The following is a 15,449-nucleotide window of genomic DNA, read 5'->3' as shown; positions in this document are numbered from 1 at the left end:
CATTATGTAATTTTTAGGCAGATTTAACCGCGGCGATAAATTAAAACGTGTAGTTATTACAGTATAAGTCGGAGATAATCGTTTGATGATGGGCGCTGTTACTACAATTTCGTCACTGTTCCACTCTTCTTCCATTCCACCAAGTTTTCCTTGCTGCTTTTGGTGTTTTTGATCACATTTTCAAGCCCTTTCACTAATCCGTCGGTCCACCTTTTTGCGGGCATCGTACAGTCCGACAGACAAACGAACAAAATCTATCATTTACAACCTCCAGCTGTGTATCGGCTTTTTCGATACCCAACTTAAATTATAAAGGGTTTTGTGTTCATTTAAAGAGGCGATCTCTTGAAAACAATTTTAGTAAAGACCGTGCAAGCATGGTTGCATGTCTACTTGAAAAAACGCATTTAATTTCTGTCTGTTCTTGTTATTCCAGACAGTTGGCCAAATTAGAGGATTATTCCATCTCAGAGGCGCATCCACCATTTTTAAAAAATTAGTCAGATTTCGGAATTTTTTCTTTGGGTAGTTCTGTGTATTTGTGTCGGAATTTTGGTAATTTGGGGCGGCTAATAACACAAGCATATTTGTTTTGGACACAATAAGTGTAGTTTTCTGTGAAAGCGGGTTTTTCCGGGCAAGTTGATTTATCGAGGGTTTATCGCAGAGATTTTGTAATTAAGCGTAAACTATTATAGTTAATTTATGTATAAATATTGAATGGGTTTAATTAAAGTGAGCAAGGGGTGATTAATCGTGGAAAAGCGGCTCACACTCACTTTTCCATTTCCTCATAATGTTTGCGTAACTCAGTAACTCTTTCAAATTCCTTGTACATGCAGTTAATCTAATTTTTTGTAATTAGGGGTAAACGGATGGAATACATAAACAAGTAACATTAGCGCATTCGCATACATCAAAAAAGAACTTTATTTATTGCGACAAGTTGTAAATGTAGTGCACGTCTCAACATCTCAGCAAATAAATTTCATTGCAATAATCCAATTTTACTGGTTCGCACTTCGACACCCTCGTATCTTTACTTTGTGACGGTTTGAAGTAATGAATATTTTCTGATGCGTGTAATTATTTAATTCAATTTTAATTAATTTGAACAACTCATTTTCGTTCTATCAACAAGTTGAAACATACTAAAGATTATTTTAAAAATAAAGAACGGCTAAATGATCGAACCGAAAATTGCAAAAGCTTCTAAAAATTCGGTAAACTCGTGTAACTTTTAACATTATAACCTAAAACTGTTACAAAGTAACAGCAGGTTCAAAAGTAGCAAAAAGCGGATATATATGTAGGACGCTTTGCAGAAGGCTGTACTCAGTTTGAGGTAAATCAATATCCAGCGCACGAGGACGCGAGTTGAGACCCTCACTATTACTACGCTTGCCGTCTACTCATTTACGTTACGTTTTACTAGACTTATTAGATTTAAAACGCAAAAAATCGAAAAATACTTTCACTTTCGACGACACAGAAAAATTTCTTACACTGCACACAAAAGACGCTAATTAGGCGCAGGCGGAAGGAAGCATCCTTTGTTACTTCAGACTTAAAAGACAGAATTAGATATATTGATTAGCTTAAGAGTTATTTAAAAAGAATCTCTGATTTTTATTCTCAATGGTAAAAATAATCCATTTTTAATAACGTCGTTCCGAATCGATGCATAATTTTGTTACCGCCCTTATTTTTATTTTAAATCGCTGTGGCAAGTTATCACAATCGTCTCAGTTACTATTTTTAGACGATTTTTTCAATAAACAATAAAGCACAGATGCGAACCCTCCATACTAAATTTATTATCACTAGAATTAACAAACGCAATTTGTTTGAGAAACCGACCCTTTATTGATAAATTTAGTGTAGCAAATGGAACAATAATTAATTACACTTTCAAAGTCGGATAAAAGTAAGAGTTGAATCTGCGAGACAACGTGTGCCAAATCTGATGCTGAAGACATCAAACACTCGTTTAACTGGATATACTTTTCGATTTTAATAAAAGTTTTGACCGATTTTTGCAAAACTTTCGCTGTACGATTTATTTGTTGTTATTTTTTAATATTCCTCAGTCAGTGAACCAGGAAAAAATCATGGATCATTAAAAATGGGAGTTACAATGACATAATACAGTAGTAATCATTTGTTTCACTCTGTTGACAATAATGACTGTTTCTGTCGATAAGGAGGAGGCAATTATAGTTAATTAATTTATTTCGAATTTCGCGCCACCTAGAGTGGGCGATAATTTCAGTTTTTAGCTTTATGGTTTTGTCAGGTAATAATTGGATGACGTAACTTCCGGCTTCTGTGGGGCGACGGAATGAATAATGACTCTACTATTGTCATAGAACACAAAGTTAAGTTTACTTCATCTTTAATTGCGATTTGAGATGAATTACATCTTATTTTTTTTTAGTAAACTCTCTAACCGCGGAATTTTACCTTTCTAAAGAAATTGCTGATAAAGAATTTAACTGCTTTGCAAAAGATGCACGTAAGTTTTAGGTGTTTCTGTAGCGACTGTATGTATGGTGACAAAAAAACAAAGACTTTTATTTAAAGACAAAAGTGTGTTACTGGTTACTATCACTTGTTTTGTGCATTCATTAGCACTTGAAGAATAGAATTTGAAAATCGGAAGTAAGACATGCTAAACGAAGGAACTGAACTGTGAAAGCTGCTTCTTTTTATTCTGAACAGTAGACAAGAAAATTGGTCTCAAAATTCAAATGTGGCCTAAATCTCCAATTTCTAACGTGTTAGCACTCGTTACTTGTGCATTCAGATTTTTTCGAAGTAAAACAGGCGCTCGCGTAAAAAAGATCAATCATGACTATAATAAAGTGGTTTTGGTGGTTGTACGCGCTATGCGGAAACGGCTCGAACGCGTGGTCAAACCGAAGATCCGTTGCAGGTGTATAATGTTCGTGTTATGTTACTTTAGGGTAGTGGCGCCGCAGCGGCTAACACCTCTGCAAACGAAACAGGTACTTAAATCCAATCCGCATTCCACGTAGGTATGGTACTACCTTAATCCAATCCCCTCTATCTAAGAGAGTAGAGGCTGAATACCGCTATGCTATTCCGCACTTTTTACCTGTCAGTACCCACTCAGTAAAGGTAGTGAGCGAGCGAAAGTCGCGCGTTACTTAAACAAAATGTTAACAGTAATACTATAACCAGTATATTTTTGTCGTGTGTGTGTGTGTGTGAGGTGGCCCAAACACGGAATTAAGACAACTCTTCGCCGAATCAAAGGAGTTACGCTCTACTGAAATCATTGAGGAACCAAGGCGGAAGAAGTGCGCTTTGTACTGAGGAAAACACTTTTGATGGCACTTGCTGCATGTAAGAACTTCAGAATTTCACCAAAAATTCTCTTACATCAAACAACAATCAGACTCTACAAACCCTGATTAGCTATTCCACGCACGTTATTACCATCGAACCATAAACACATTGTAATTAAACAACAACAACCCACGTTTCTTAAAAAATACTAATGAGTACCATTTCTATTACAACACAGGAAATGTTTCAGGCGACCGGCAGGGTGTCAAATTAACGCAAAAGTGCAGTTATTGGTACAATTATCAGAGATCTCTAAAAAAACGACATCCGGATTAACGGGGAAGAGCATTAACTCACGTGTAATTTTCTTCTACAATGTGCCTCCAACAAACGAATCTCACTTGACCCAAAAATTTAGGATTGCTTTTCATTTTTTTTAATCAACAGTTAAAAATATAAATAACTGTTGATAATAACATTGCCAAAATCAGGCATGCAAATGTGAAAGTACCATGTCGCAACTAGAAAAATTTCGTTTTAACTTTAATTTGCTTGTCATGATAAAGTTATTTCTATGTTAAAATATATACAATTTGAAGGGAGGCGAGCTAATGGGAGGTAATGTTTGTACGCCAAGTCTTTAGTAATTTCTCTAGCAACAATTCCGTGTTCTTTAGTAATAAATTATAAACAAGTTGATCCGAGTGTGCCACATTCGTGAAAATAATTAACTTAGTTCTTGTTAGTGAAAATACATCGATTTCTTCCAATAGCTAAATTGGAAATATTGGATTTGGAAACGTGAGAAACCTTGGAAACGACAGAATTTATTTATAGTGTTTCCGTATGTAAGCTAAAGTGACTTCAATGTTGTGTTTATGTATGTTAAAACCAAAGTACTAAGGTACATTAGAAACTAATTGTTTTATTTGGACACGGAGTTACTTCAAAGTTATTTTCATTTTGTGTATGCTCGAATGTGCTCATTAACAAAAACTCAATAGGTCAGAGAAACCATCTAACATTAGTATTTTTATTACTATTCTCTGTCAAATATTTGTTTTTATTATCCCACTTATTTTCACCTGATCACTCTGTATATTAAAGTATGTTAATTTTGAATACACCTTGACCATTTAAGAACTTATTAAAAATAAAACAGAATATTATGCAAGGCATTCCTTTGTCTTCCTTTGTAAGATGCCAGTAGCATAATAAAGATGAAGCGCTAATACAAATTATTATACTGGGCATGCTTCCTTTAGCATGATCTTGACCAGTAAATCGAATCACGTTGACGTTTTTCCAAAAGTGTCATTCACTTTCAAATCTTTTTGTCATCGCGACTATTGTTGTAATAGAAGTTGTTATGAGAATTACTTTCAAAAAATCTGTGACCTTTATTTGTAAATGAATCCATAGATTTTTCAATGGCTGCGTTCTGTACAGTTAATATTAATTTCACATTCTGCCTTAAATACATTCATAAATTCAATTACAACTTGAATTTACTCTGCATAATATGTAGGACAGAATTTTGCGGCTTTTGTGGTTCTTATTTTCCCAGGAAATTGACATATGCTTTAACAGCGTAAGAGATTTTCCTCGGCTTTCGTAAAGAGAATCAAAAATAATAAATGTTCCTTTATTTCCTTTATAGAAAGTGAGAAAAGGAATGGGAACAAATTAATATTGTAAAATTCTCAATCAAAGTTTTAAATCCTCTGTGTTACAAAACCATTATAAAGATAGATTGATATGCAAAATGGAAAGTATTGTTTTAAAAACCTTTAATGATGCTGTAATTATAGACTGCTCATAATACCGGTATTTCGCAATTGTAAAAACAATGACTTTTTACAAAAATGTGGAACTGAGAAGAACTCTCCTAGCATTGTAAAACATGCCAGAATCTACCAAAAACCGAGAAAGAGTAAATCTGACCTGAATCTGGTAGAAATTCTTGTTGGCATCAGATTCAATCTTATCGATAACAGGTGAATTTGAAGGTGCAACTTTCGTCTTTCAGTTGTTTCATATCCATTTAGAAAGACGTTATTATACTCATTGTTTACTATGAGTTTTAATCAGTATTTGTTTAAGAGTGAAAATATTTGCCACATAGTTTAGTAACTTGACTGGAAAACATCGCAGTACACACTTTATGAATTAAAAGAACAAAATTGTTACTTGGGAAAGTAAGGGAATATGTTATAAATTATGTACATAATTCTACGCTTATATCGGTAAAACTATGTTGAACACGAAGAATTTGGCAAACCATTTGAAAATCTTTGCGTCAATAACCTCTAGACCATCCGCAACCGTTAAAACCAATGTTGCGACAAATTAATAAACAGCAATAGGAGCAACACTTTTTCATTTGCTTTGGACATTAACGGGATGGCTCTAATTACGACAGAAAAAAACAAGGAAAAGAGACACTATACTCGGCTAACTGCGCCGAAAATTCAATGAAATTTTAGAATATTTCTCAGTAGAATTCACTATTCCATTAGTCAATTTTATTAATACTACATTACGTGTAGTCGGTGCAGTTTTTAGCGCGTTCTTACCTACTTAAATCAGCAAAAAACGTATTTTTTTTTGTATCAGCTAAAAAGCACGCAACTAAAGAAGTTAATCGAATTTCTCGCGACTTTCGCGTAGAAAGACAATTAAGTCGAATATAAGGGTGTGTCACTGCAATTTCTCGGACACAAATAAAAAACTGGAATCAAAACGACGAGAAAGATGTTCCCAAATACTCTCACTTAAAGGTGTGTTTAGCCTAAGGGAACAAATGAAAGTTCCGAAATACATTACTCGCAATATATGACCCACATCACCATCATATCGATCACTTAAGAAAAGTTAATCTGGACATAAAATCTGGCCTTGGGACATGTTTAATTTCACTTTTCAGAAAAAAGGATAACCCAGTTTCAAACGCATAGAAACTGCGACAGGTCGAAATGAGAGTCCGACTTTTTCCGAGTCTGAAGATTTTGGGTGATGTGTTGAACCACACAGACCACACAAGTTCGCAGTGTGTAAAGAAACAACATAACTGTATAAAAATTGCTGCGAGATACATAAATTTGAAGATCGTGGAGCAATTCATGTGGAAAATGTGGATTTAAAGTCCCCGTGACTAAAGTTGTTACACCTATTTTTTGAATTCATTAACAGAACAAAGCAATGAGGTAAAAGTGAAGAAAGTCGACTTCCGGTGCGCATCACTATCCAAAATTAGCACTGTTCACTGAATTAACACAAAGAAGTAGTAATTTAGGAAAAAATCAAAATTTTGACGTGAGCGGGAAGGAAATGATAGGCTAGAATCGTGATAATGTGACACGTGCGGTTGTAATTACCACTAAGAAAATTTCTTCCGTCTATATTTTTCGTGTTTTTTTTTTATTATTTTGTCGCTGATTGCAATCGGTGGGATTTAATTGAGTGAATATTTGTTGAACATAATTTCTCTTCCCATTATTGACCTCGATTTTGTTGTATCAATGGAGTTACAGAATGCCTTGATGAAGGGCCTTTCTCTTATGTTCTTCGTTCCAAAGAGTTGTCTCAGAGCGGCTATTAGCCGGTTTCAAGTTGAACATTTTTTAGTTCTTCATTAATTAGCAAAATATTCTACATCCTTATATAAATATATTCACGATTATGCACTCGTTAAAGTTTTATCACAACGTGAAAGCTTGAACCAATTAAAATATCATCTGTCATATTCATCACCCGACAATTTCTTCCAAATAAGTTCATATAATAAGGGGATATCTAACAAACTGTAACGGTAAATTCTGCTTCAAAATTCTGCGTAAAGGAAAAATTATATGAAACATTTTAAACATCCAAACGTTAAATGCAGCATCTTCCTTCAACCCTCATTATTTGTAGACGGCACTCTTTTAGTGAGTTACCCATGGTCAGTCTGCTTACTACGGTAATAAAACCATAAATAAAAACAACTTCTTAAAACCCCAGCCCGAGTAGTTTAGATTATTATTACCATCATCTTGTGGTCAGGACAATAGCTAATAGTTTTGACTGCACTGATGGCCAAATTATTATTGCCCATGGCCAGTAAATCTTAAATACTTTGATAGTAGAGTCCGATATTTTACAAATTAGACCCGTGAAACTTAATAATTACAATATCTCATTATTATTATTTAATGTTTATCTTCATAAATAAATTAAATTTTTCCCGAAAAGGTGGGATTTGTGTAATTGCAAAAATTGAAGAATTAATGGATGCACTGGGATCTTCGAATTTTGTCCAAGATTTTTGTGAATGTAACAAAAAATAGTGAACATAATTATAAATAATTAAATTATATATAATAATTATATTCTGTTGCTTTAGTGATTGATCTATCTTTTAAAACCTTTAAATTACGAAAATTTTTTCAGTATTTTCACTACCCCAAAGTCATAATTTTGACAACAAGACGTTATATTACTGTCTAGTTGTTCTCAAAATACGTATGTGTGAATTTTGAAAAGTTTACGCATGTGGAATGCTAAAAATTGTTTCGCTTTCAGCCAAGTTTTCGTATTTAATTAATCAAAAAGTCATTAAATATTCACTTTCCAAAAATTGTATATAGCATTTAACATAATGCACGTTGAACAGATTCATATGCAAAAAACAAAAAGCAATTTACTCAAATAGTTTTCGAGTAATCGTGTTTGGAAAAATACATTGAATTTGCCTTATATTCAAATTTGTTCGAGATCCCCTTAAAAATAAAGATAAAGACAAATATTTATCACCTAAAACTATTCTAAAACAATTTAAAATCCTAATTCATCAGATATAAAGTTCAAAATTTTGAAATGAGTATCCTCAAAGCTACGTTTAGTTTGAATAAAAGAGAAAAATCTTGTTTCAGGCAAATTTAAGATTTTGTGTGTTTATGGAAAAGCTTCAGTTGTAAACTATCCCTTCGGCTACAAAATTGATTTATGGTACCCGCATTTCTACCTACCAGACCTCTCTGGTACAGAGAAAAGAGATGTTACTGCTAAACAAGGATAACATGTTTCGAATATGAAATTTTCGAAACACGATTTCTCACAAACTATTAACTTTAAAAAAAATCTGTTTAGTCGACATTATGTAAAATTAGTCTACGCATGTGGAATGCTAAAAATGATTTTGCTTTCAGTCAAGTTTACGTATTTAATTAATCAAAAAGTCATTAAAGAATCATTTTACAAAAATTATATATAGCATTCAACATAGTGCACGTTGAACAGATTCATATGCAAAAAACAGAAAGCAATTTACTCAAATAGTTTTCGAGTAATCGTGTTTGGAAAAATACATTGAATTTGCCCTATACTGAAATTTGTTTGATATCCCCATAAGAGTTAAAATAATTCAGTTGTAAAAACTCGTAGTTTTAACTGTGCTTCTTTTAGATTTATAGAACTGGTTACCTGTTACAAGTGCAAATGTTATTCCGTTTATTATGTCACATTTTATAAATTGTGAAAACAGCAGCCAATATTATAGATTGTTTTTGCAACGTTAATTCTTCTGCAGTATTTATTGCGACAGCCAAGAATTCGACTAAAATTTAGCTCAGAATCAGATTGGAAAGATCGTTGCATAATCATTTCCAATTGTGAACAGTCGAAGGCCGGCTGCTCTACTCTTTCGGAAAAATGCGTGCGTTCGTTAAAAAAACTATCACAATTACTTCTAAGTTTGCAACGTCTTTATGGTGGTTAAAGTTTCTCAAAAGCACGCCAGACAATAAGGCGTAGTTATTTTCAACAAGAATGACCGCATATTTTCCCGTTAAATAGTTGTTAACGTCTGCAATTGGTAAACGAGGCTAGCTATGCATTGCCTTCGACTTCTTTATACGGTGTGTTATACACATCACTTTCTACTCCAAGGCTATACTGGGACCTGTTTTCAGCTGCATCAGAATATCATCAGCTGGACAAAGATTTAGTCATAATGAGAATAGAAATTCTTAAGGCTTTTGGTGGAGGAACTAGTCTGTGACATAAGAGCAGGTTTTTACCGCTGCACAGTTTTGCAGTAAAAAAATAAATTGCCACATAAACGGTGAGAATTTTCAAATAATAAAATAATTAGTAACTTGCCCTCTTCTTCTTTTCGTTAATTGTTATGAAATAAACAAGAATGTGCTAGCTTTGAACAATGGAATTTATATTAATTATAGAAAACTTGTACATTGCTCTATTTCACATTCACGCAAGATTTTTTAAATCAGCTAGAACTGACCTCTAAATTATAGATTAAAGGATCTGTTAATAATTTCTTGCATCACTGATTGCATGACATGCATGCATATTATGCGTTAACACAATTAATGAGGACGATGCAAGAAGAAATCAGTGAGGAAAAGCAGAGCACTTTTTGTCTTACACCGTTTAGTTAGCTACGACGAAAATGATCTATAAACTCTAATTAGACAATCGAACTGCGGTAGAAGATGTCAAGGCTGAAATATAAATCAGTTTCGTTCTTATGAGCAAGATGCGTATAATGAGGTGTTGAAATATCAATGATACGAATCAGAAGGGAAGACCTAATTAGTTTCTCACATCGTTTCGTCTCCAAGACTGTCACAAGATAAGATTTTTTTACTCACATTTGGACTTTAATTGTAAGTCATGTAGAGAAGCAATTAAATCAAATTTAAAAGTGCATAGACATGAAACGTTTGAGAAAAGAAGTAGCTTTATTTTTCCCACCATTCGCGAAAATTCACACAGAAACAATAGAACAAAAATAAAAGTAAAATTTCTAGTTCAACTAATATTCATCAAGTAAAGTTTAGAAGAACAATTGTTCCATACAAGCAGTGAAAGTTGATTTATTTACATTTTTTTTCTTTGTAAGACAAGAAAGAAGCAGAAGAACAATCCAATTGTTATACAATCATTTGACAACTAAAAGGGATTGTAAGGACGCGTATATGTATTTTTGTTTATTAGTTATGAGGTTATGACCATTTATTGATACTATATAATACTAACTTCTTTATAATTACTTCACCGATTTATTGTTATCGTGACATAAATCTAAATTGCCGGTCACAGTGTAATGACAATTCTTGTATATGTCGGTATTTAAAATTATATTTGCTATCATTATCACTGAGGCAACTATTCTAATTTACAAAGCATTCCCCTTATAAAAAAAAATGTATTATGGTGCTACGACCTTGCCGCATTTACCACAATTTATTTTATACAACAATGTGACATTGAAAAATATGTGAAAAAAACTATTTTAAGGCTTTAAGTGAAAGTCGCGTTAAAAACAGATTATTTCACTGATTTTGTCGAATCAATTTTTCTTCTTTTGAAGCAGCGAGGAGAAAATCTTTGGCATTCTTTCATGTACGGTTTTTTATCAACCAACTGTGAAATTCTATTACCATGTATTTAAGAGAAATCTAACTTCATACTCGTCACAGTAGAATGGCCTCAACCAACAAAGTGAAGAGATCAATTTTTCAATTATTGAAAGTGTATTGTTACTTAATTACGCCATTTTCAATTCTTTAAGTGGGTGTAATTGTTACAACAATGTGGCACTTTTATGATAGCGATTTATTTTGATCACTTTCATTCTGTAGACTTTATTTATGATGGCAACAAAGTAGAAAATTTGCGTTGCTAATATTGCTATCTTACCTTTAGCAAAAAGCAATGTCTGGCGATTTGGTTTGTAGGCGGCCTTTGTTTTAAGCATTCAAAACAATTCATTTCGTATATTTTTATTACATTGTAAAATAAAAATAAACAACAGTCTTGTATTTACCGCCAAGTTCTCACGTATCTGAATTACCCGGAAAGATAACACATTGGTCGTTAACAAATCTGAAGCAATAAAAAACGAGGAAATTCATATGACGTAATGTCATCTTATCAAAAATGAAAGTCTGTGTTTTATTTTGTAATCGTTTTGACTTTTCCGAAGAGGAAACAAAATAATTTAGTAAAATTTTGTGGCAACAAATTAACATTATCATGTAGGTTAAGCAGTTGACCTCGATACGTTGACGAACAATTAACGTTAATAACAACGCAATAAATATTGTTTGAATTTAGTAGAAAATTTCACGTAAAGAAGGGATGCCTCGAGCAGAGAAATTACAAGTAAATACGTAAAAGCCGAAGTCGAGCTAAAATCCTTATGAAACGTTCAAATAATAAATTAACCAATGTAGAAAGTGCAAATTAATTAATCAAATGTTATTTCTTAAAAGCTCGTCGATAAAATTCCTATAAAGTTATGTAATGTGATAAAATTATATAAAAAAGTATCTCTTCGCTTCATATTTCCATATAATTATCTTTGTAAACAACGCTGTTGATGTAAATAGGCGTGTATCCATTTCTGTAACCATAATAGGTCTTTCGGGGTCAGGTTCATGTTCTTGTCTAACACTACTCTTTTTACAGAATATGTCGGGATTAGTACTGTGGAAGTATGGGAAACATCGGTAGCCAAACTGGCCAAATTACTCAACGTCCACACGCAGAAGAGCAATGGGCTCACTCTTTCCCAAGAACGCAACCTCGTCTCCACCAACATAAAGTCCTTCCTGAACGAGACGCGCGCCAAAAACTGCGTCACACGAACAATGGGGAAATCCTCCAATCTGGAGGAACGCTCAGTGGACGACAACACCCCAACAGACTGTCCTTACGTGAAGTAACACCCCCCGAAACTTATCTTTACATAAAATAATTCGAATTTTCTAGAATGGCAGTTCTGAGGATTTTATCTCCTCGGAAAGACCCTCAAGGACTTACCTCTCCAACCAAAGGGATCCTCTTCATAAATCCGGAAGCAGATACATCCAGGCCATGGAGTACAAACATTTACAAAACGGTTTCAAAGACAACGTAATGCTAATCAAAAGTCTAAACTGGCACTGATATTTCGTTATTTCAGATGAAGAAATTCGGGTCAGAGCCGGACTTGCGGCAGCCGTCGAGAATGGAAACCCAAGATAGATCGAGGGGTAAGAAAAAATACAAAGCGCCGCCCCCGCCGAATTTAGAAATGGTACGATTACTGCTAATTTTGACTCGACAACTAAAGTCAATTTTTAGATGGAGAGGTCTCAACGTGAATGGGATGAGAATTCCAGCGGCGACAACGGTCCTAGTCGTCGGGCTCGCCTCTTCAAAACGCGAGCAGAAACTAAAAAAATTTACTCTAGTCCTGTAAATAGACATAAATCTTTAGAAAAACACGAGGAAGTAGTTCAAATTAGGACCCGCGACAGGAATCCGGATTTGCGTCCTAATCGATTATCACTTCCTGAAATGATCACGCCGAACTTCCATCAGGAACTGAAGGAAGTTACTAAGCGTTTAAGACACACTCGTGCCGCGGCGGACAACACGGTCACAGAGATCAATAACAGAAACAAAGAAAAATTGAAAACACTCGATCACAACATACATAAAAAAGACAACATTCGACAAAGACTGAAGCAGATGGAAACCGTCGAAGAGAAAAAACCGAACGAAATACGCGGAGATGGTTCAGGAAAAGAGTCTTCATCTCCGGAGCAGACGTCACCTCGAGTAATTCACAAAAGTAAAGAGCAACCGAAAACTTTCTACTTCGGAATGGATGAACCCATACAGAATGATGATGACATTGTTGAGCACTTCGCATCGAATCTTCATTCGATGACACACATACAAAAAATTGTAAACTCATCCGAGTCGGACATTTCGAGTGAAATCGAAGTCGATGAAAACCACACTGGGATAAGAAACGGTATTGACTTACAACTACGCCCAATTTTGCCGAAGAAACAGTTAGAAATTCCGAGGTTTTCGCCGGCTGCCGCGTGGAGACTTTTATCGACGATGGATACAAATCCTGCTGCTAGTACCATAGCTAGCGATGATGTTCCTGTGTTTATAGAAGATCGAATAGAAAAGTATGCTAGACCTCCGCCCCCCACGATGCAAGCTGGACAACGCTCCAATAACGACAAATCTGGAGATTCCGGAATTTCTGGAGACGCTGGACCTGCAGGATACGATGACACTCCTGAAGGAATCATGAATAGCCGCAACAGCCTTCTGGTAAAAACCAAAATTCTTGTGACTTCAATTCGCACGGATGTTTTAGATTCCTCCAACTAGATCGCAGGGAATTTCCTGGACTCCGCAACAGGACCTGGGAGACGACTCCAGCATGGAGGACGGCTTGAACAATGAAAATTCTACATACAAACGCCAAACAAAGTACACCAATAAACCTCACGTTTTTAGTCTGTCGTTACCAAGAGACAATCAGCTTTCTGCGTACATGTCAGAAAAAAGCTCTTACACCGGCTTGCAAAAAATAAAACGCTCAGTATCCGGTGTTTTAAACAACTTGAGCAATAAAAAAGATATGATGCAACCAAATCTCGCCCAAGACCAAAGCGACAACTGGTTTCTAAGCAAATCTGCGCCAAATTCTCTTAATAACGGTTTCAATTCCCTTGAAATGAAAACTTCGAGTAAATCCGAAGAAAAAGATCAATTGTTAGTGCCAAGCTCCAAAAGCGGAGGTCGTGTGATGTACCTGCCAGAGTTCGACAACGTCCAAGACCACCGACTTCCGCGGTCAAAAACTAAAGACGAAGTGCGCGAGCGATCTAAAAGCGCCGATCGCTCGAGAACGCATCAAAAATTATCATCGTTTTCTAAATCTTGTGAAAATATCAATGGAGAAGTTAAATCATCATCAGAACCAGAACCGGAAGACCTCCAGGATCCTCCACGGGCTTTCGCAGATGCTAAACACTGGAGCCGAAAACCCAAACGATTTACCTTCCAAAGCACCGTGCGCCAAATCGAAAGGAGACGACTGGCGGAGAAGTTGTCTCGGGAAGCCGAAAAAAAGGAAAAACAAAGATTAAGAGAACTCGAAGCCATGCAAAAAGTTGAAGAAGAATTCCAAAAAAAAAGAGCAAGAGAAAAAGCAAGTATTCGTCAACAATTGCGATTGTTCTCAATGGATGACGTTGCATGGACTAGTCTACCTCCGAATTTAGAACCAAAAGACGAGGTAAGGGGATTTGATCACGTTCTCATGAGCTAAAGTGAATTTTAGGAGCGCCCGGAACCTGATGGGGCTGTCTCTTCTTCTGCTACATCTTCACCGGCCGAGCAACCCAAAAAAGTTTATCAAAAAAATAAGAAAGCCACCACAAACGGTCATCTTAGTAAACATAGACCCAGCTCTGAAAGCAGTGAAGACACAAGGACCAAAGCTCAAGTGACGCAGGTTTTATCAGAGTACAGGCATCCTCAAAGAGAATACAAAGAGTATACTGGAAGTACTCGTTACTTAAGTGACCTGAATGACGTAAATCATACCAAAACTACGGTTCATCCACAAGTTACGTGTAATATGCCAAAAGCGAAACAAGGTAAATTGGAAAGGAAAAAAAAACAATGTCTATGAATATTTTCCAGGTTCTAATAAAACTAGCAGTACGAATTACAGAAAAGATTTCGCTCACGGAGTTAAAAGTACAAGATCTGCAGGAAGCAGTTATTCCGAGGATTCACAGTCAAGGAACAACTCTCCCAGGATGTACCATAATAAATATGCTCCTATAACAAGGTCTGATTACATGGCATAAGTTAACCAATTTTGATTGATTTGTTCCAGGTTTTAAAATTTTATATAGTCAATTAACCCTGTACCTATGTATTTTAACAATTACTTATTTTATCGACAGTTATGTATATAGAACAAAATAATTTTTTAATGATTCGTGTGTTTTATTTCGTAACCTTTTTGTATTCCGTAATGCCGCGCCATCTTCTGAGGCAAACTCGAGCTTAACACATTGGAAGTGAACCCAAAGAACCCCATCTTCGTTCGAGTTTTAGAATCCAGATGGCGCCACCATGATCATTACATCCTTCCATGAAATAAAATAATAAAACTGAGTGTTCAAATTGAATTTGAAAATTCTTAAATCAGAAGAACCTACTTGAGAAAACAAGTGGTAATTTCTACGTCTCTCGTCATTGTTAATTTAGAGTTTCCGGACGCTTTGTATGTTTTTATTGTTATTAACTTTATTTGTTGTGGG

The 15,449-nt window shown here is 35.1% G+C and overlaps 1 protein-coding gene across 1 annotated transcript; it reads left to right on the top strand.

The window, feature by feature from the left end:
- The first annotated feature begins 3,097 nt into the window (after positions 1-3,097).
- LOC148167462 (uncharacterized) lies at positions 3,098-15,122 on the top strand. The gene is made up of 9 exons (XM_088048021.1): positions 3,098-3,369; positions 11,788-12,040; positions 12,091-12,234; positions 12,284-12,397; positions 12,445-13,437; positions 13,484-14,410; positions 14,456-14,774; positions 14,821-14,971; positions 15,020-15,122. Exons 2-9 carry the CDS (start codon positions 11,816-11,818, stop codon positions 15,024-15,026), a joined length of 2,880 nt encoding a protein of 959 aa, XP_087904147.1. The 5' UTR covers positions 3,098-3,369; positions 11,788-11,815; the 3' UTR covers positions 15,027-15,122.
- Positions 15,123-15,449: the final 327 nt, after the last annotated feature.

The sequence above is a fragment of the Gnatocerus cornutus genome, chromosome 10, assembly GCF_029298725.1.
Source record: "Gnatocerus cornutus isolate USDA-ARS CGAHR chromosome 10, icGnaCorn1.1, whole genome shotgun sequence".
Lineage (NCBI taxonomy): Eukaryota > Metazoa > Arthropoda > Insecta > Coleoptera > Tenebrionidae > Gnatocerus > Gnatocerus cornutus.
Note: the sequence above shows the minus strand (reverse complement) of the source record. Positions and strands in the feature narration are given on the sequence as shown.